This window comes from Lacerta agilis, chromosome 8 (assembly GCF_009819535.1).
Source record: "Lacerta agilis isolate rLacAgi1 chromosome 8, rLacAgi1.pri, whole genome shotgun sequence".
In the NCBI taxonomy this organism is placed as follows: Eukaryota; Metazoa; Chordata; class Lepidosauria; order Squamata; family Lacertidae; genus Lacerta; species Lacerta agilis.
The window spans coordinates 4,215,308-4,236,906 of NC_046319.1; the positions used below are offsets into that span (position 1 = coordinate 4,215,308).

The window sequence follows — 21,599 nt, forward strand, 5'->3', positions numbered from 1 at the left end:
TCAGGCCAAAAGTAATAATAATAATTTATTATTTATACCCCGCCCATCTGGCTGGGTTTCCCCAGCCACTTTATTGTATATTAAAAATACAATAAAACATCAGACATTTAATGCCTTCAGTTCATATAGGTTGGCATTCTGTTCTTACACTAAGAAAAGCCCCAGAGCAGGACCTGAGTGCAGTTGCCTTCTGTCTTTGCCCTGGGAGGTGGGACAGGAGGATGCTCTGATGAAAACCGGAGCTTCTCCCCAGCCTTGCTTCTGTATTAAAGGAAAAGGGGAGGGGAATGGGGCAATCTACTCTGCCATGGTTGCTTTGGTCTTCTTGAGGACACAACTTTTTATCGACAAACTGCAGGAGAGAAGATCAGACGTGCGGAAGGTGAAATCCCACTTGGCACTGAACTGTCCATCTGCATCTCACCCACAAGCCCTGATGTCGTTAAGCTTAAGGCCTAGATCCAAATAACTGCAGAATGAGGGGTGCCTGCTGTTTCTCAGGCGACCCTCCCTCATGGCAAACTTTTATTGAAGAGGAAAAAGCCGTGAGGAGAGTGACTTGCTTATTTGAGTTTGCAGCACAGGTGAGATTGGAAAGGAAGACTTAGCAGAGCATTCCTTCCGCTGCTCTGTTTCTCCACTGCCTGCAGATCATCTCCAACTTTTTATTTTGATCAGCCTTAAGCAGATAATATCTCTGAGCAGCCTTCACCAACTGATACTCTCCAGAGGCTTTAGAGTAGACTATGCTCCCTTTGGAGTTGTGTTACTCGCACAATGCAGCAACGCATGTGCAAAGAGGCTGCGTGTCTGTCTGTCTGAGGTTGTGAAGGGATAAGCTCTGCCTCCATAGTCAGAGGTGTGGGAAGAAAAACATATGAATCTCTGTGATCCACGTGTGCTGGGTAAATAACAAAAGAATTGGCAGGGTCAGCCTAGATTCAAAACATGCGGCTAAACTACTGGGGACTAGTAGTAGAGTTTAATTTCAAAGTCAAGCTGCAGTATAGCATGGGGATTTAGGCTGTTAAACCTTTTGCATTTCCTGTTTTGTCCACTAGCAAAGTGCTTCTCCCTTTCTACTTCTGCCAAAAGTCAGAGTCATGCATTTATCCAAGCAGCAGCAAGGAGAACACAGGCAGAATACCCTTTGGCAGAAAATATAGAAAGGTAGCTTCAAACAGGTGTTCTAAGCTTGGAGCTTAGCTTGGACACACCTTCCAGGGACATTGCTGATTTAGAGATGCCGTCCCGGTTTCTGATTTGATCCCGGAATGTCCCGCTTTTCCTTAGGATGTCCCTCTTTTCACTGGAGGGTATGGAGTTATCTGACACACACACCCCCAAGCCATATAGGGAAGTTTAAAAAAATGTTTAATGTTTTATTATGTTTTATATAGGGACCCAGGTGGCGCTGTGGGTTAAACCACAGAGGCTAGGGCTTGCTGATCAGAAGGTCGGCGGTTCGAATCCCTGCCACGGGGTGAGCTCCCGTTGCTCGGTTCCAGCTCCTGCCAACCGAGCAGTTTGAAAGCACATCAAAGTGCAAGTAGATAAATAGGGACCGCTCCAGCGGGAAGGTAAACGGCGTTTCCGTGCGCTGCTCTGGTTCGCCAGAAGCTGCTTAGTCGTGCTGGCCACATGACCCAGAAGCTGTCTGTGGACAAACGCTGGCTCCCTTGGCCTATAGAGCGAGATGAGCGCCGCAACCCCAGAGTCGGACACGACTGGACCTGGTGGTCAGGGGTCCCTTTACCTTTACCTTATGTTTTATATGTGTTAGAAGCTGCCCAGAATGCTGGGGCAACCCAGTAAGATGTGTGGGGTATAAATAGTAAAATTATCATTAAGGAATGAGATGTCCCTATTTTCAACAGAGAAATGTTGGAGGGTATATGAGGGAACAGGAAGAGAAGGCTTGACTTCCTCCCTCTTTGGAAAAGAGGGGGTGTGACATAGCCAGCTCTAGGAATTTAACTCTGTGCTCTTAACCCTTTCAATGCACTAACACTCATGCATAGTTATGTTTGAATGCAGTTTCAAACAAGAGGCAGGAATTCTTCTGAACACCAGTTTCTGGGAACCACAAGTTGGGGAAGAGCTGTTGCATTCAGGTCCTGCTTGCAGGTTTCCCGCAGGTTGGCAATGGTGAGAACAGGACGCTGGACTAGGTGGGCCATTGGCCTGATCCAGTAGGCTCTACTTATGTTCTTAAGCTGGGAGACTTTTCTGTCTCTGTAGGTTCCTGCTTGTGCTTTAAAACCATAGAAGAACAGAGCTCTAAATTGCACAGCGGGTGTATCCTGAGATTTGTTTTTTAACAAAATCTCCAGGGCACGCTGCCCTCGCGAGGAGTCTTGCAAGACTCAAAACACATGGAAAGACAATTAGAAAATAACACATGCACACACACACACACACACACAGAGAGAGAGAGAGAGAGAGAGAGAGAGAGAGAGAGAGAGAGAGAGAGATATGTATGCTAACAGCACAATTCAGCCAAAGATTCCCCACTTCAGAAGGGGGACTTGCACTGCCCAAGGGCAGAGCTAAATGTGCAGCCACTGTGTGTCTTCCCCCGACTGAGAGCTCTTCTGATGTTTGGACTACATCAGCCCCAATGTGATGTGGACATGCTGACTGGGACTGATGGGGATTGTAGTCCAAAACTTCTAGAAGTCACTGGGTTGCAGAAAGCTCCTTTAAGGTCTTGCTTAGAGGTTCTGTCATTGGTCGTGGGAAACACTTGCTGTTCCAGTTAGTAACTTAATTTCCTGGACAAACGCACTATGCACATAAATATGCTCAGTGTACAAGACAACAAGCCCAAAGCTCACTACACTGACACATCCCAGCAAATGCAAGAAGAGATTGCAAACTGCAAATCTGAAATTAGCCCTTGCTTCAAAGGGAGAAGAGCGTTTCCAATTTTGATGTGCCCTAGAAGATTAACGCCTCTCCCAATGGCTCAGATGGGCAGACACACAACAGCTGTGCAAAAGCTGCTATGAAAATACCGAACCAGTATCAAAGACAACTGCATTTGCTACTCATCCACAGCAGGAAAAATGGCAACGAAACACAGAATATCACATCACTGATGCTCTCCTAGTGCAAGTGATTAATCTTTGTCAGTAGCAGCCGTGTTTGTATTCTGAAAGCTTCTTGAAGTTTGAGCCAGTCAGTTGTTCTCCGGAATAATATTCCATTGCGGGGGGCTGGGTGATTTTCAAAATGGTTTCCTATAATTCATGTCCCAAATAAGGACGACGACGAGGTGAACAAATCCCCTGATGAGGACCAAGATTTTTAATTGAATTACTCCAACTTTTGAGAAGCATTTTCAAAGTAATTCTCTAAACAATGCTCTCTGACGCTCTACAAAAAGGGCAATAGCATTGTTTTAAAAAATATCTTGATTTGCTTTAGGGATTATTGTGCTGCTGAGAGAGTAGCAGCTGCAAGTAGTGACGGTCTCTGGTGCTTCCAAATTTTCTTTTAAGAATACAAGCAGAGCTAGAAATTTATTATTGTTTCTTGGAACAAAAGTTCCTTGGCCAACCTTTCACGGGAACAAAATCAGGATCCATGTGAGGAGAGACTCACCATCAGATGTTGTTTTTTAGGGATGGGGAGGAATATGTGTTTATTTAGAAGATCAGGCAACGCTGATCTTTAGAGCAACATTGGTTCTCTCCCAAGCAAACATCAGCTCCTCTGCACTCCTTTGTCTCCTTTGTGAGCCACATTAAAATTCCCAAACTGTTTCTGCCTTCCCCTGAGGAAGTAGGGTTTGTGCCCAGGTTACCAGCTACCAGCCACCAAAGCCACCAAGCAGATGGAGCTGTGATCATCTTACGAGGCTCTTCTTTGTTTGCTTCCTCCACGAGAGGTCCAAAGGGTGGCAGCACAAGAACTGGCCTCTTATGTGGTGAGCCCCAGGGAGATTTACCCGTGGGGATAAAGGCGGGGTTCCCCAGACTGGCAGAGCAAAAAAAACCCTGTGACTCCCCTTCAGCTCCTCGTAAGCATCCCTTGTGCTCCAACCCTGTCCTTCATCCCAGAAATGCAGGAGGTGTGCACCTTAGGAACAGGCAGTGGTGCTGTGTGTGTGTGTGTGGTGATAAATAGGTGGAAATACAGTATGCTGTTCATGTGCTTGAACTCATATGTTCTAATAAGTGTCTGAATCACTTCTCAACAAGATGTTTGGTCTGCCGTGAACATCTGTAAGGTCTCAGCTGGCTGCGCACAAGAGCTCCTCTGAATATCAAGTAAAGAATGAAGGTTTTCCATACCCAAATGGCTAACGCTTTGCAAAACATGGCAGTACAATACAGGCTAACACCGCAGTTTAACCCTGGCGATTTCATAGGCCCGTTTCCTTTTGGCTTTACCTTTTGGGATTAGCTGCCGGTCCTTCTGGTTTTGGCAGCCCTGCTTTCATGGGACTCTGGAACCCGGTGGTATCCCAACCTAGTGCCCTCCAGTGCTCTGTGGACTGCAACTCCCATCAGCCCCCAGCCAGCACAACTGTATGATCCTGGGGCTGATGGGAACATGGTCATGCTGCGGGGAAATGCCAGGTTCAGCCCCAGGATTTCCAGGTAGGGCTGGGAGAGACACTCAACTGAAATGCTGGAGAATTGCTGTGAGCCATTGTGCACAAGGGTGAGCTTGCTGAATTGGCGGGCTGACGGTATAAGGCAGCTTCATTCCACTAAGCAACTGTCCACAGTGCAAAGAAGTCGTTCCTTTTGTCTGCCCTGAATCTCATGGAAAATCAGTTTCATCTGTACTGCAGGGGATTGGACTAGATGACCCTCAGGATCCCTTGAAATTTTTGTAATAGACTCCCCCAATTGTCTTTTTTTGCCCCCCTCCCCGACCCAAAAGTTGCAAACGCTTTATCTTCTCCATTTACAGAAGGTTTCCCAACCCCTGTGTTGTTTTGGTGGCCCTTTTCCGCACACCCCAAAGGTCTAGGACAGGGGTGGCCAACTCCCAAGAGACTGCGATCTACTCACAGAGTTTAAAAACTGGCAGTGATCTACCCCCTTTTGGGGGGTTCAAGTTAAAGTTGTTGAGCTTTTTTTAAGAAGGAGGGAGGCCCATTTTGGGGTGGTTCGGGTCAAAGTTGTTGAGTTTAAAAGTGATCTACTGCAGACGTCCAGCGATCTACTGGTAGATCACGATCTACCTGTTGGACATGCCTGGTCTAGGATATCGTTTTTGAGATAGATGGAGCACTGTGTAGGGAAAACTGGGCTTCCAAAGGGTATGTACTAAGGACCAAGGAAAGCAAAATGATGAGCTTCGGTGCCATTTCCAAGGTCTCATGCCTTAGAAGGGCAACTAAGGATCACAGCTCCCAAGTTGTCTCACAACATATAAAAAAGATAAAACAGATTCATTACAGAACTGCAAACCGTAAAAACACAATCAACAAAATGCTAAAACATCTAAAAACATTACAATGGCAGCAATAAAGCAGTATGCGCAGGAAGCCCATATAAATATAAATGCTACCAATAAATCCAATAAGTTTACAAAATGCAGCAGGAAAATGCAAACTAAAATATCAGTTTGAAGGCACTTTGTTTTTTGCCCCAAAGTCTCTGGAGTCCATTTAAAAAATAATCAGTGTAGGGTTTAAACATACCTGCCATGGGAAGGGGCTCCATAAACGTGGGGTCATGACTGAAAATGAGCCAGTCTTTATGCCTGCCAATGCAATACTTCTTCAAGAATCACAGAATTGTAGAGTTGAAAGGGCTACCAAGGGCCATCTAGTCCAGCCCCCTGCAATGCAGGAATCACAGCTAAATCATCCCTATCTGACCTCCCTGGTTGTGGGTTCTTGAGGAGTCACAGGGGGCAATCCTAAGGTGCAGGCAGGTTTGTTCAGGTACAGGCAGTCAGTCCTTTCAAATTATTTGTTTTGTGCTTAAAATTTTAAAGCTTTTAAGACAAACTGGCAACTAGTTCAGCTCACGCCCAATAAATGTTATATACTCTGATTGCCTGCAAATGACCAGCTTCTGGTTGGCAGCCCCACGTAGAGACATAACACCAGTCTAGTCTGGACATAACCAGGGCTGTGGCAAGCCCTGCTTTTTCTAGATAAGGTTGTAACTGGCAAATCAGCCTAAACAGATTAAAGATCCTCCCAGCCCCTCCTGCGCTTCTACTGGCAGTGCCAAGCCTAGGAATAGCCTGTCATATTGATGTTGCTGAGATTTTAACCCTTTCAGCTAAAAAAAGGCTCACAGTGAAGATTTAGACGCTTCAGAAGCCTTTGTTTGAACTCGCCTCCTTAGGAATCTTGACTTTATAGCAATCTCCAGCACAACAGCATCTTTGACATCATGGGTTCAGTTTCAGCTGATGCAGCCAGAGGATGTGGACAAGGCGCCTCCCCAGGGGCGTATCAAGGTAAATTGGTACCCGGGGGCAAAAAAAAAAAAATTGTCCCCCCCCCCGAGGCATAGGAAGGTTAGGTCAGGTGGTACCCGGTGTGGAAAATTTCTTGTCAACCCCCCCCCCCATTGATTCCCCCCTGCAAAAATGGTTTTATGTTATTTCATATTTTCTTACAAAGGAATAATAACAAGTAATCATAATAAAAAACTTTTTATTTATACCTTCCCCGGCCGAAGTCGGGCTCAGGGTGGCTAACATCAGATACATAACATTGGTATAAAATCAAACAATAATTAAATTACCTCCTAAAAACATCTCAAAATCAAATTAAAGTCTAATTAGATGGCTTTCCACAGGGTTAGGGTTGGGAACTAAGTGCTCCACTGAACTGAAATTTCAGCCTTCACGACATAGGAAAACAGCCAAGTAAACAGCTATTTTGGTGGAGGAGGGTCAAGATATTAACTGATATGCATGAAATTTCATATATAGCTATATAATCCCTAGTATAGTAAGATAAGACCTTCGGATGAGGCATTAAAAAAAATTCAAAAAAAATTGTTCCTTGATAATTTGTCATCCCCTCCATTATGGAACCTGGGGCGGTCCCCCCACCCCCTTGCACCTCCCTCAAACTTAGCCCCTCTTGGTTTATTAAGGCATGCCTTGTGGGGGGTGGCTGGGTCCAGGATCGAAACATCCTTTAAAAAAAGTATCTTCTTATTGCTTTTTCACATGTAATAAACAACAACAGCAGCAAGTAAGTAAGTAGACTTATTTCTTAGGAAACAAGCGTAACAGCAGCTTAAAGGTGGAACCAAGTTTATGATAAATATTAAAGTCTCTAATGCAGTAAGTGTCTGTCTAGGGTGGTGATTGATTGTTGCGTCTCATGTGTGAGATAAATTGATGCCAGGTGTTGCAAAAGAATAAAGGCAGGGCAACTCCGTGGGATTCTTGTGCCAGAAGTCTGCTGCTTCACTTGGTCTCATGGGTGGGCTGGCCCTGGATCTTGCCTCTAACTGCCTTGAATGGACAGGTCAATTTCTCAGCCAGAGCAGCAGGCTACACTGTGGGGATAACCAGCATCTGGGATAACCAGTAATTCCCAGAGTGCCTGCTCCCACTGGTTATGATTGGGTCCGCTGGTTATGAAGCTGAAGGTCGTGAGAAGTTGTTTGGAGTTCTGAAGGTTTCTCTGGAGTTACGAAGGTCGTTATGAAGGTTTAAGGTTCCAAAGAGGAAAGGATAGGCAGCGAAAATAACAGCAGAAAGTGTGGCCAAAAATAAGAAGGCGGCCAAATAAAAATAAAGAAATAAAAGACTAAGAGACTGCAGTCAATGGTGGAGTTGCGCTTTCCCAACTACTACTCTGTGCGGCTTGGTTTCTCTTTCGCTTTCTCTCTTGCTTGTCTCGCACGGCTGTTCTCTCTTGGCTTGTCTCGCGCACTCTACACACCGCTACAGAGAGCAGGGGCCATTTATCGATAAACTGAACAATGTCATAACATTAACATAAACCAATCACAACATTGCATTTGGCTGTGTTTCCGGGCGGGAAACTGTTTTCCGACCGTTACTAGAGGCTTTTCTGGCACGCTTTGTTGTAAGCGCGGAGTGATCCAGACAGCAAACCTTGGCCGGATCTCTTTGCCTTCCGTGCATAGCGCGGAAGGTTTTTGTGCTGCGGCAAATTGCGGGAAGTCCACAAAACGTATTCCCACACTACACCTGAGCAGAACATGAGTCTGTCAACAGGCCTGTTATAGAAAGCCAACGTTTTATGAGCAGCAACCAGCAAAAATGTCAATATATCCTGATGAGTTACATGTTGACATCTTAAAAGAGGTGTTGGACTTAATGGTTTGTGACAACTAATGCCCAGCCACCTCATGAGAAGATAAGACTCCCTGGAAAAGACCCTGATGTTGGGAACGATGGAGGGCACAAGGAGAAGGGGACGACAGAGGATGAGATGGTTGGACAGTGTTCTCGAAGCGACTGGCATGAGTTTGGCCAAACTGCGAGAGGCAGTGGAGGATAGGTGTGCCTGGCGTGCTCTGGTCCATGGGGTCACAAAGAGTCGGACACGACTGAACGACTGAACAACAACAATGCCCAGTCACAGGTTTCCCCTTTTTGGAGAAGGTGACTGAGAGCAAGCATTCTTGGCTGAAATTGATTATCTCAGTGTTTAGAGCAGATTATATTCAGAGCAGAAATATTGACCCCTCTGCAGAGTTGTGAAATACCATCTGTGAATCTCACACTAAACACACTAAAGCACAATGTCATTGCCACCTAAGTATTACTGCAGTTTTACAAAAAAAGGGGGTGACTATTTTCCTTAGACAAATGCAGGAAGCAGAAGCCTTCCTCCAGCTTTTGTTGAAGGAAACCAAGAGCACTGTGTATGCCATCCTGTTGGCAGGCCCTTGCAGAGCCAGGCAGAGGCCCAGGCCAGGTAGATAATGTAACCCCCCCCCCTTTTTTACCCTGCAGATTTCAAGGCTTGAACCATATCTGCATATAAAGACAAAATGGAAAATATAGATATACAATAGTGCTTTTTAAAAAATACACAGGGAAAAGGATTATTTTAAGTATTTACATTTAAATAATGGTGAGCGATTGTGAATATGCTGACAGAGGCCCCTTTGGAATCGGAGGCCCGGGCCAAGTGGCCCATATGACCCCCCCTCCTCTGTTTGGGCCTGCCTGTTGGTTCTCTTTGGCCTTGAAGGGCCGGTGACAGGTTGGTTTATTGCTCCCCATGGATTAGGGATCAGGGTATTTTGGGATCTTTCCTCTGTACTGCTGATTGGAAATAACGAAGGACAAGGAAACATGCTAGTTGTGAGAAACAGTTTCCCCTCTTCATCTCTGGGGGTTCCAAGTGTCTCCAGAGCACCAGCATGTCTCTTCTATACCAGGGACCTTCTCACTCTGATGAGATCAAGGCTCTTCTCATCACCAGGCTCCAGAGACATGCCACCCCAATCTCTGAGTGGTGAGAGAATCCAGGGGCTCCAGCCATTTACCCATTTCTGGTTTCCTTGGAATGAGGAGACGATGGTGTTTTTAGGATATATGGTTTTATTTACACACATATAAGGTGGAGGGACTCACAGCATTAACACCCCAACAGATCTTGCCTCTCCATTGGTCAAACTTTGGATCCAGCACACAGCAAGCAGGTCTGTGTGTCTCCAGCTCTCAGCCTTCTTCCAGCCGTCTCCCTTATACACACACACACCAGCTATTTTTCTCCCAGGTAGCAGCTGGAGGAAGAGGGTGGAGGAAAGGCCCACCCCTTATCCTTGAGGACACCATCACTGACTCCTCTTGGAAATGAAGCATTGTCCAGACCCATTAAATATTATTTGAATCTCCAAAACGAAACAGAAACATCAAATGATACATACAATGTATTGCGCTGTCCAGCACAGGCCCAGCATTTTAGAAATAAAATATAACTCCAATAATTAAAAGGTGTCTCTCTCCCCTATTCCAGCCTGCCTTATCCTGCTTAAGGCTATGCAGCTCTTGGAGAGCCATTGACATCCTTTTGTTCTGTGTGGCATTCAGAGAAAGACTAAGGCCATCACCCTTTCAAGATGGCGAATTTGCAAGTCAACAGCCTCATCTCATGATCAAAAGTTGCATTCAGTTTAGAGCTGGAAAACAACCAACACATAATCATTAACACTTTAAAGAAATTAGCAACCACTTAGAAAGCTACTGTGGAAAGACCCAAATGGTAGCAATATACGTTTAGTTATTCTCCATGTTAAACCTTCATTAATACACATAAGCATTTTCTCATTTCTGTGTGAATTAAACTGTGTGAGATCAAAACAAAATAAAAATTTCTTTCCAGTAGCACCTTAGAGACCAACTGTTTGTTATTGATATGCGCTTTCATGTGCATGCACACTTCTTCAGATACACTGAAACAGAAGTCACCAGACCCTTATATATACCAAGAGAAGGGTGGTGGGAATGGGTGATTGGCTGATGGGTGTGGAAAACCTGTTGACGATTGTTAACGACTGCAATTGGTCTTACAGGAAAAAGCAAGGGGTGAGATGGCTAAAAATAGCTTGGCCTGATCCATCAGGCTCTTCTTATGTTCTTTTTTAAAGTATTTTTTATTAAAGGTTTTCTTGATTTACAAAGGTAGTGCAATGTCTCTCTTGTTTTTTTCCCATGTAACATTTTTACAAATCAATTTCGTTTGTTGAGGCATTAGGAAGAAAAGGGAAAAGAGGTGGGCGGGATGGGGAGATGGGTGGGGTGGGGTGATGATGTTTCTATTTTACTTAATATATGTAGGGTTTGGTGTCAGTGTGGTTTGTGCAGGTTCTGTTTGCTTGTGCTCCTTTGGCTGTGAGAGAGGTCGGGATTGGCGTAGGGTGTGATTGTTCATTTGTGGTTGGCTGTGGTGGTCTTTGGTTTCCTGTGTGAGTGGGGTGGGTGGGTGTTTTGGATCAGGTTAGCCATATTTATTTGTATGCTGTCGGTAGATTTTCGTCATTATCTTGTTGGGCTGTGTGTGTTAGATGAAGGGGAACCATACCGGGGTGAAGGTGTCTTCTTCTGTTTGTCCCCGTGTCAGTTTCAGCTTACTGGTTAGTTTTTCTAGTAGGGCTGTTTCCCATACTACTTGGTACCATTGGTCCATGTTTACTCCTGACAGGTCTCTCCAGTGTCTGGTTATGTTGTTTCTGGCTGCTGAGAGTAGGTGGGTGATGAGTTCTTTGTGGTGTAAGTGGGCATTGTTGTCTTGGAAGATGTTTAGTAAGACCAATTCTGGGGTGATTTCTAGCACTTGCTTGGTTATCTTACATATTTCTCGTATGGTTGTTGTCCAGAATAGTTGGATTTTGGGGCACTCCCACCACATGTGGAGGTATGTGCCTGTGGAGGTGCACCCTCTCTGACATTTTGGTGAAGTTCCTCTTCTTATGTTCTGAACCATTTCTTCATAGCACACACTCTTCCCTTTCTCCTCTCTATCACTCTTAATGCCCATGTGTTCAGCCACCCCCAGTCTGTCCTATCCACTCTGTGACCTTTTGTCCATCTCTCCTCCCCACTAGCTTGCTCATTGCACTCTTGCTTCATTTCTGACTCCTGACTTTCCAAGTGTTTCTGCTATGTTGTTTTAGATTGTAAGCTCCTCGGGCCTCTTGGCTCTCCTTTGGTTCCCTGCTTGGGGACACCCCCACACACCCCACACCTCTGTGGCTTTTTCTCCCTGTCAATTGGGCATGGATCCTTTGTCGCCATTGAGTCTGCCCCCACGTTTCTGGGATGTGCAGTGCGATGCTCTGCCCACTCACTGAAGCTCTGAGGAGGCAGCAGCAGCAGAAGAGAAGGATCTGAGTCATCATAGACATTTTGGATGGGAAGAAAAAGGAGCCGGGGAAAGAGAGGATGCCCTTTAATTTCTCAAGCACCTATCATGAAAACATCTTGGGGGGGTTTAAAATAGCCCCATTCACAAGACAATAAAAGCAATACAATAATTCCAGCTGCATTAACTGTCAGTACAAAAGGTACCGTATTTTTTGCTCCATAAGACTCACTTTTTTCCTCCTAAAAAGTAAGGGGAAATACCTGTGCGTCTTATGGAGCGAATGGTGGTCCCTGGAGCTGAATTGCCCAGGGGCCAAAAGCAGATTGTGCTTTTTATTTTACAAAGAGAAAAGGGAGTGTTGAAAGGACCCCGCTCAGCAGCTGATCAGCAAGAGATCGGGAGAGAGATAAGAGTCCCTGCTCCCTTTCAGCCACGCCCTCCTTTGTTGAATGTGCTGCAGAGGGAGGTTGTTTGTTTCCCCAGGACATGTGACTGGCTGATTAGATTATCTGTCTGGAAACAGTAGAAATGGCTCCCTTTCCTTAAGATTTTTCAGAAATGTGAGTTAAACCCCATAAAAATGGGGCTTTTCCTCTTTGCTTTTCCCCCTTTGCAAAAGGAGCTTTGCTTTTCCCCCTTTGCAAAAAAAGCTGCAAAAGCTTTAGCTGATCCTCAAAAAAAAAAAAAAAAACAAAAAAAACCCCAGGGCTTTTCCCTTTGCAAAAAAAGCTGCAAAACTTTTAGCTGATTCTCAAAAAAGGCCTTTTCCCTTTGCAAAAAAAGCTGCAAAACTTTTAGCTGATTCTCAAAAAAGGCCTTTTGCCTTTGCAAAAACAGCAGCAAAACCTTTAGCTGATCCTCCAAAAAACAACAACCCCAAAACCCCAGGGCTTTTCCCTTTGCAAAAAAGCTGCAAAACTTTTAGCTGATCCTCAAAAACAAAACAAAAAACAAAACAAAACAGGGCTTTTAGAGGAGGAAAACCAGAAAAATATTTTTTTTTCTTGTTTCCTCCTCTAAAAATGAGGTGCGCCCTATGGTCCGGAGCGTCCTATGGAGCGAAAAATATAGCTTAAATAGTTGAAACAAATGGCTCACATCTGAAGCCTTGGATGGCTTTAAAAGAGGATTGGACAGATTCATGGAGGAGAAGGCTATCCATGTCTCCCAGCCATGAGGCCTGTGTTCTGCCTCCATGGCCAGAGGCAGTAATGCTTCTGAATGGCACTTGCTCCTGTGGGCTCCCCAGTGGGGCATCTGGTTGGCCACTGAGAGAACAGGGTGCTGGGGGAGATGGGCCATTGGCCTCATCCAGCAGGTGCTCTTCTTATTTTATTAAAGGCCTCGGTAAACAATCAAAATATGTAAATGAAAGACAAATATGAAGGAGGAAAAAACCAGAGGGGAAAAGTTAAGTCTTGAAGAATATTTCAAAAGGTACAAGAGGAAACCCGAGGTTGAGAATCCCAGCAGGAGAGGCGGAAGAGGGCAGCAGAAGAGAGGGAAGGGTTGAAACTCGGAGTACATGTGGAAATGGTCTAGAGGGCCTTGGTGGACCACAAGCTTAACATGAGTCAAGAGTGTGATGCAGCAGCAAAAAAAGCTAACGCTATTCTAGGCTGCATCAACAGAAGTCTAGTGTCCAGATCAAGGGAAGTAATAGTACCACTCTGTTCTGCCTTGGTTAGACCACACCTGGAATACTGTGTCCAATTCTGGGCACCACAATTTAAGAAGGATGTTGACAAGCTGGAAGGTGTGCAGAGGAGGGCAACCAAGATGATCAAGGGTCTGGAAACAAAGCCTTATGAGGACCTCTTGAAGGAGCTGGATATGTTTAGCCTGGAAAAGAGGAGACTGAGAGGAGATATAACAACAACAACAAAAATTCCTTCCAGTAGCACTTTAGAGACCAACTAAGTTTGTTCTTGGTATGAGCTTTCGTGTGCACGCACACTTCTTCAGATACACTGAAACAGAAGTCAGTTTCAGTGTATCTGAAGGTACGTACCTGTAACTGAGAGGAGATATGATAGGCATCTTCAAATATCTTAAGGGCTGTCACATGGAGGAGGGAGCGTGCTTGTTTTCTCCTGCTCTTGAGGGTAGGACTCGAACCAATGGCTTCAAGTTACAAGAAAGGAGATTCCGACTAAACATTCGGAAAAACTTTCTGACAGTAAGAGCTGTGGAACAAACTCCCACGAGAAGTGGTGGGCTTACCTTCCTTGGATGTTTTTAAACAGAGGTTGGATGGACATCTGTGAAGGATGCTTCAGCTGAGATTCCTGCATTGCAGGGGGTTGGACTAGATGACCCTAGGGTTCCCTTCCAACTATATGATTCTGTGATTCTATGAAAGCAGCATTCAGGACCTGGGCACGTCTGGATTGTGAGGTCTCTTGGCCTAATGGAGTCTGAGCTTGTTGTGAGATGTTTTTTCTTCTTTTGCGAGGCCCTGGCAAGGGAGTGAAAAATGCTTCAGGGTTCAGCTGTGTGCTGTGACTTCTCTCCCCAAATATTCAGAGAACATTTCAAGCGGCAGACATACCGGTAATTAAATGATGCACAGCTGGTGTGGAATATGCCTCAGGAGTGTTTGACTGTGATTCCCAGTGTACTTCCTCATGAGTCAACACCATGGAAATCAAGGGGACTTACGGCTAAGTCCATTTAGGGCTGAGCTTTCATAATTTAATTGGATGGCAACTGCGTGAGGCTGTTCCCCAGTTTGATAGCCTATAAATTTGACATGGGAGTCAGGCTGTAAAAATTCTCCCAGTGGCTTAAAAAGGCTGTTTATCACAGCCGACTTTCAATTGTTTCCTTTTCTGTAGTTTGCACACAAGCGATGGCCCATTCCACAACTCGTAACTTTCACGAGAAACTGATTGCATGACAAGGGAAAAGGGACTTGCTCAATTTGTGCTCTCCCCCTCCTGACATTTCAGCAATAACCTCTCACGAAGCATCACACAGTTTCCTCGTGAAGATTTTATTCTACTAATGTTTTATATTTTCAAGACTGCTCTGGGTGCGTGCATCCAGCACCACAGGCATAGAAAACCATAGGTCAGCCTTTGGCAACCTGGTGCCCTCCAGATGTTTTTGGACATCAACTCCCATCCGTCCCAGCCAGCACAAGCATAAGGCAAAAGGGCCAATGGGAGCACAGCTGTGCTGCCTGGGGCTGACGGGAATTGGAAGCAGAAACATCTGGAGGGCACCAGGTTGGGGAAGGCTTCTGCAAATACTTGCTAAATTTCTCACACAAGCTCGGGCCTCTCCTTTTGCAGCTGGAGGCAGAAATGCTTTTGAATACCAGTCGCCAGAAACCACAGGAGGGGATGGGGCTCTTGTGAATCCTTCTTGAGGGTTGGCCACTGTGACAACAGGATGCTGGTCTAGATGGGGTCATTGGCCTGATCCAGCTCTTATGATGGGTGTGGTGGAGTTTAGTCTGCTCATTCCTGATCACCCTTGTGGGCAAATAGCCTTTAAGTGTGGCCTTTCGTCTGTGAACATTTCAGCACCCTTTGGGATGGCTGGCATCTCATAAAGATGTCAGATGTGCTTATTGTGCCATTCTCCTTGCCTCCATTGAGGCTGGGATGAGGCCCCTTATTTTAGCTCTACAGTCACCCTTCGGAAAACAACAAACAACTCAGCTCCTTCCAATTTTTCCCCTCTTGTGCTAAGGACCATCTGGGTGCCATGTTGAACTTGAGAAATGCTTTGTTGTCATGGAAATATCTGAAAAGCCACAATGTAATGGTAAAATAAGAAAAAGTGGTGTCACTTATGTGTCGTTCCTCTTTTACATGAGGAGGAAATATCTGGAGTGTTAAGTTTTCATGCTTAGCATTGGGCCCATTCTGTTTCAGTGCTGCTGATAAATATAGCTCTATTCACTCGTGGCTCAAGATCTGGTGTCCTCTGGAAGGTGAGGTCCTGCCTGTTCCCATCACTGAGCAGGTGCCAGTCACTGCTGAGGAGGGCGGACAGGTAACGGTCACCCAACATGAGCCTGACACCTAAGCTCCCACCATCTATTAAGGTCCAATGGAAGATTCTTGCTCAGAGTCACTTTGTTTAGAAAGTGGGTTTGCTAACCTGTGATTGTGTTTAGAATGTTATAACTGCTTTTAGAAAGCTTTTTTTTTTTAAAGTTTTATTGTGGATGTGTTGGCCACCCTGGGCAGAATGCAGAGGAACAGCTGGGTATGCTGGAAATTGAGGGCAAATAATGAAAAGTACTTCTTCACACAACACATAGTTAAACTATGGGGCTCACTCTCACAGGAGGCAATGATGATGACCAAATAGAGCAGTGTTTTTCAACCTTTTTTGGGCAAAGGCACACTTGTTTCATGAAAAAAATCACGAGGCACACCACCATTAGAAAATGTTAAAAAAATTAACTCTGTGCCTATATTGACTATATATAAAGTAATTCTCTTGAACAGGAATCAAATAAACACAATTTTTCCCATGGCACACCAGGCAACATCTCGCGGCACACTAGTGTGCCACGGAACAGTGGTTGAAAAACACTGAAATAGAGGGCTGGACAAATTTATGGAGGAAGATACAACTAACAGTGGCTACCAGCCACTGTCTCCATGGTCAGATGCAGGAATGCTTCTGAATACCAGTTGCTGGAAGCCAGAGGAAGGGAGAGGGCTGCTATTGTGCTCAGGTCTTGCTTTCCAGTTTCCAAAAAGGCATCTGGTTGGGCACTACGAGGGCAGGATTCTGGACTAGATGGGCTGTTGGCTTGATCCAGCAGGCTCCTCTGATTTTCTTGGTGCTGACCTTTAAAGACCTAAATGGTCTCAGCTTTGTATACCTGAAGGAATGTCTCCACCTCCATCGTTCAGCCCAGAGACCAAGGTCCGGCTCCGAGGGTTTTCCCCCATTGCGAGATGTGAAGTTACAGGGAACCAGGCAGAGGGCCTTCTTGGCAGTGGCACCTGCCTTTCCTTGACATCTCGCTCATGCGACTCTTTGGCCTTTGCTTGGGTATCACAGGCAAGGAGAGCAACAACTGGCTAAGCTGACACATTGCCAAGGAGGATTCAGAAGGTTATACCACTGCACAGCACGTCAGCTCAGAAAAGCTTTATTTCCTATAATGCAGTCAGCAACACAGTGCCCACGAATCCTCATGCTGTGCTTTGGTCTGCTGAGCTGCACAGCTGGCTCTTCCATTGGTTAAGGTGAGTCAACTGGCTCAGGTGGCATCTGCTAGGGGTTGGCTGCCCCCTGCTTGCTCCTCCTGAGCTCCCTTCAGCCGCCCCACTCTGTTGGAGGGGAGACCTGGGGATGATGCATGGACTGTGCTGGCCACCCTGAACTCACCTGCTGCCTCAGGTGATGTAGCGGATGCTGCTTGTTCAACAGTGTTGAAGTTAGAGTCAGCTGCCGGTCTGCTTGACTCCTCTTCATGGAGCGGAGAGAGGTGCCTTGGGCTGGCCCTGCTGAGCGGTGGCTCACCTGTTCTTTGGGGGGCAGATCCAGAGGCATGTGGCTCACTCCTCTCAAAAAGCACACACTGGGCTTCAGCCTGATACAAATTAAGTAGATGGTTTTGGTTTTTTCTTTTTGGGGGGGAGGTGTATAAAAGCTGCTTCTCCTCCTTCTATAGAGACCTTTGGGCAGACACAGAAGACTGCACAACCAGTCATTTTTGTCTCTTTACTCCTGCTCCTTACTTCCTTTCATCTAGCCTGATGAAGAGTTCTGGAGAACTGAAAAGCTTGCACACAATTCTAGGACATTTTGGTTGTTCTCAGGAAGGTATTGGCTTAATAAAGGTTTTGGAACATTTAAAAACAGGTAACCTTTCCAATCTGACAGCATAGGTGGAATTGGTTGAGCTAACTTTCTGCTGCCTCTATCAGGATCAGGAAACACTGATATTTAATAAATAAGCATCATGGGTGCCAACACAGAAAAGACCCTACTCCATGTTCCCTTGGATTTCCCCTCAGGAAATAGAGGGTGAGTGAGGAAGGCTGCATCCTAACAACACTATGAGCCTGCTGGATCAGGCCAAGGGCCCATCTAGTCTAGCATCCTGCTCTCACAGGGGCCAAGCAGATGCTCCAGTGGGAAACCTGCTAGCAGGACCTGAGTCGTCCTCCCCTCCTGTGGTTTCCAGCAACTGATATTCAGGAACATTGCTACCTCCTGCTGTGGAGGCAGAGCAGAGCCACTTGCTAGTAGCCATGGATAGCCTTCTCCTCCCTGAATTGGTTCAATTCTCTTTTGAAACCACCCACGTTGGCAGCCATCACTGCCTCCTATGGGAACAAGTGCCAGAGTTTAACTATGTGCTGTGTGAAGAAGGACTTTCTTCTATCTGTTGTGAATCTTCCAACATCACCATTCCTTAGGTCAGCCTTCCACAACCTGGTGCCCTCCAGGTGCTTTAGACTACAGCTCCCATCAATCCCAACTTCATATGGCCACGCTGTGCTGGAGTGGAGAACAGTTGTAGTCCAACACATCTGGGGGGCACCTGGTTGGGAAAGTTGGCCTTAAAGAATTGGGGGGGACATATGGGAGAGGGGGAGCCCCTTCTCCTTTTTTACTTTCTGCTCCTACATTTTAATTTCTCCCTCTTCCAGGTATATGGCCATAATCCGCCCGCTGCAACCAAGGCTATCTGCCTCAGCCACCAAGGTCGTCATCTGTGTCATCTGGTTACTGGCTTTATTGCTGTCATTCCCACAAGGCTACTACGCGACAACAGCCGAGCTCCCGGGCCGAGTGGTGTGTCTGGTGGATTGGCCAGAAAATACAACTCAGACCTATGAAATAACGTGAGTTCTTGTTTTTTCTTTGCAGTAGAATCCTCCTTGGGTTGTGAAGAGAACTCATGACTTTGTCCCAATCCAGCAGTGTCCTGATTATCCTAGAAGATGCAAAGAACATGACATAAGAGCATGAAAAGACTTTGCTGGATCAGACCATTGGCCCTTCTAGTGTAGCATCCTGTACTCACAGTGGCCAACCAGATGCCCCAAAGGGAAACCAGCAAGCAGGATCCAAGCATAAGAGCACACTCCCCTCTTGTGGTTTCCAGCAGATGGTATTCAGGAGCATTATGGCCCCTGACCAAGAAGGCAGATGAAATATAATCGGAGTCAAGTGTGAATTTCATGTTCTTTATTCAGCTCATAGTAGTGAGGAATGCAGTTCCCCCAAAACGTTTGCTTTATATAGACTATTTACACAATGGGCCCCACGTGATTGGCTAATTCCGGGATACTCCTGTATGCCAATCAGAGTGCGGATTCACTTCCACCTGGAGCTGGATTGGGTGGCTCCTGCGGACCAATCAGACTGCTGCAATCTCAATCCTATTGTTCTAGGACCAATCAGGCTGTTGCATCAGGCTCCCAATTTAAACTGGAGAAAGGCTCCAACCCATACAATTCTATAGTCACATTATCTTCTGGGGGGGGGGGAGTGGGGGAGCTCTCAGCACCCCCTCCTGCACTTCCTGGTCTGAGAATGCGATTCTCCCATCACCTTCAAAGTCTGAAGATGCTAACCCAGAAGCTGCATTTGCAAGATAGTCATGCAGAAGCATGTGGCTGCAGAACTGACCACAGGCCCTTTAAAGATAGCACACAGCTTTTCTCAGGGGAGGGGGAGCCCTCAGATGAGTCTGAGAAAGCAGCAGCATCCACACCACAGCCAAGAGGGCCTGGCAGAATTGTGGTCCCTTCCCCTGTGCCCATCAGAGCAGCATAGTCATAGAATTACAGAATGGTAGAGCTGGAAGGGACCCCATTTAGTCCAGTGTTGGCCAAACCTGGCCCTCCAGCTGTTTTGGGACTACAGTTCCCACCATCCCTGACCACTGGTCCTGTTAGCTGGGGATGATGGGAGTTGTAGTCCAAAAACAGCTGGAGGGCCAAGTTTGGCCAACACTGATTTAATCCAACCCAGGGGCATAGCAAGTTAAATTGGCACCCGGGGGCAAAACTTTTTTTGCCACCCCCCCTTCCACATTGAAATTATTTTAACTTCCTCTTTGCAACAGGGCTAAAGCAAGACGTTTAAATGTCCCACCACTGCAGAGTTCCCTTTTAATTTGTCCTGCTTCCCTTTATTTCACGAAAAAGCAGAAGTGAAATTTAAAGCTGCTTGCATGGTTTATGAGCACGTTTAAGGATTTCCTGATCAGTCCCAAGGCCTTGACCACTGTGGATGGATTTTCTAGCCTGGGGGTTTGATATGGAGGGGGGGAGAGGAGAGAAAGAGGCCTAATAAGAGCAGCCTTTTCGCTTACATTGTGTTGGAAACGGGGGCTCGGGGGTGCTGTCTTGGAGAGAATGGCCCTGCTCGTTCTTCAGAAGAGGGAGGTGGGCGGGCAAGTCTGGTAAATCCTCAGGCTGCCGGCAGGCGAGCCTGGGGGCGGGGTGGCCTCTCTTGGCAGCTTGCTCACAAGCACTGGCTGGCGTGGTGCCCCTCCTCACTGGCCCGCCCCTCGCCTCTGCGGATCCGCCCAGGGCCCAGCCCAGCGCCGAGAAAAACCCTTTAAAAAAAAACGAAAGCAGGCGCCGGCAGGCCGAGTGAGCGAGCAAGCAAGCCAGCCGCTGCCGCACGGGTTTTTGGAGCTGGCTTTGGAGTCACCAATCCTGGGGGCGGGCCCCAGAGTGTCACCCCCTCCATGGCAGTACCAGGGGCGGACCGCCCCCTACGCCCCTCCCTTGCTCCGCCCCTGCTGGTAAGAGGTTTTGGGGTGTTTTGATTAATGCCTTCTTTCTCCTCTGGAACTTCCTTTGCTTCGTGTAAGTTGAGTATTTCACAGTCTCGTTTGTCTGTCTATATTTCCTGCAGCCAGTGTGACTTGTACAGCAAATTCTCTGTAAACATCTGACTTCTTTCTGTTAAGATGGTGCTTCTAAGCCTAAAGGATAGTGTTGCATGTGCTGGGAGCATTTTGGACTGGACAATAACAGCTTCTTTAAAATGGCTCTCAGTGGTTTATGAGCACTGTGTCAACCGAGATAGAAATTTGGCCTCTTTTATGCTGGTTGATTCCAAGGAAAATACGATTGCTAGACATTCTTTTCCCCATTTGGACACACTGCTGCTAATTCAGTGATAAATTTCTTGACACAAACATGGCAAGCTGTGCGTTTTGCAAAAGGCCACTTTCACTGGCAGTGGATATGTCATAATATTTTGAAGCAGGGTGATGGATAAGTAAAGCACGTGGTTGGGGAGAGCTGGTGAAAGGGTTGCATTTATTTATTTATTTAAAGATTTTCTTGGTTTACCAGCCTTGTCTCTTTTTTTCTGGTTGTACAGTCTTTCTTACAGATCAGTTACATTTGTTGTGAGACCTTAGTGTTGAGTACAGTGTAAGGTTGGGGAAGAAGAGGGGGTGAGGCTTATATTCTTTTGTATAGTGTATGTGTGGGGTTTTGTGTCAGCATCAACTGGGTAGGTTCTCTTTCTATTTGCTTATGACATTTCCTTGGTAGTGACAGGGGCTGGTTGGTTGGTTGCAGTGGGGTTTGTTTGCAGTTGTGATTCTGGGAGAGCTTGTTGGGTCAGGGAAGCCAGATTGATTTACATGGTTGTTGGTGGATTCTTGTTGTTGTCTTGTTGGGCTGTGTATGTGATAAGCCATACTGGGGTGAAGGAGTCCTCTTCTATTTGTCCCTGTGTCAGTTTCAGTTTATTGGTTAGCATTTCAAGTAAGGCCGTTTCCCATACAATTGGATACCATTAGTCCATGTTTAGGAATGCGGGTGGCGCAGTGGTCTAAACCATTGAGCCTAGGGCTTGC

General features: G+C 46.2%; 1 protein-coding gene across 1 annotated transcript in view; it reads left to right on the forward strand.

The window, feature by feature from the left end:
* Nucleotides 1-21,599, forward strand: part of TACR1 (tachykinin receptor 1) — a 52,194-nt gene that overhangs the window by 5,190 nt on the left and 25,405 nt on the right. Inside the window, exon 2 of the mRNA XM_033159104.1 lies at nucleotides 18,418-18,612. Within this exon, the coding sequence (XP_033014995.1) occupies nucleotides 18,418-18,612 (195 nt within the window). The remainder of the gene's footprint in view (nucleotides 1-18,417; nucleotides 18,613-21,599) is intronic.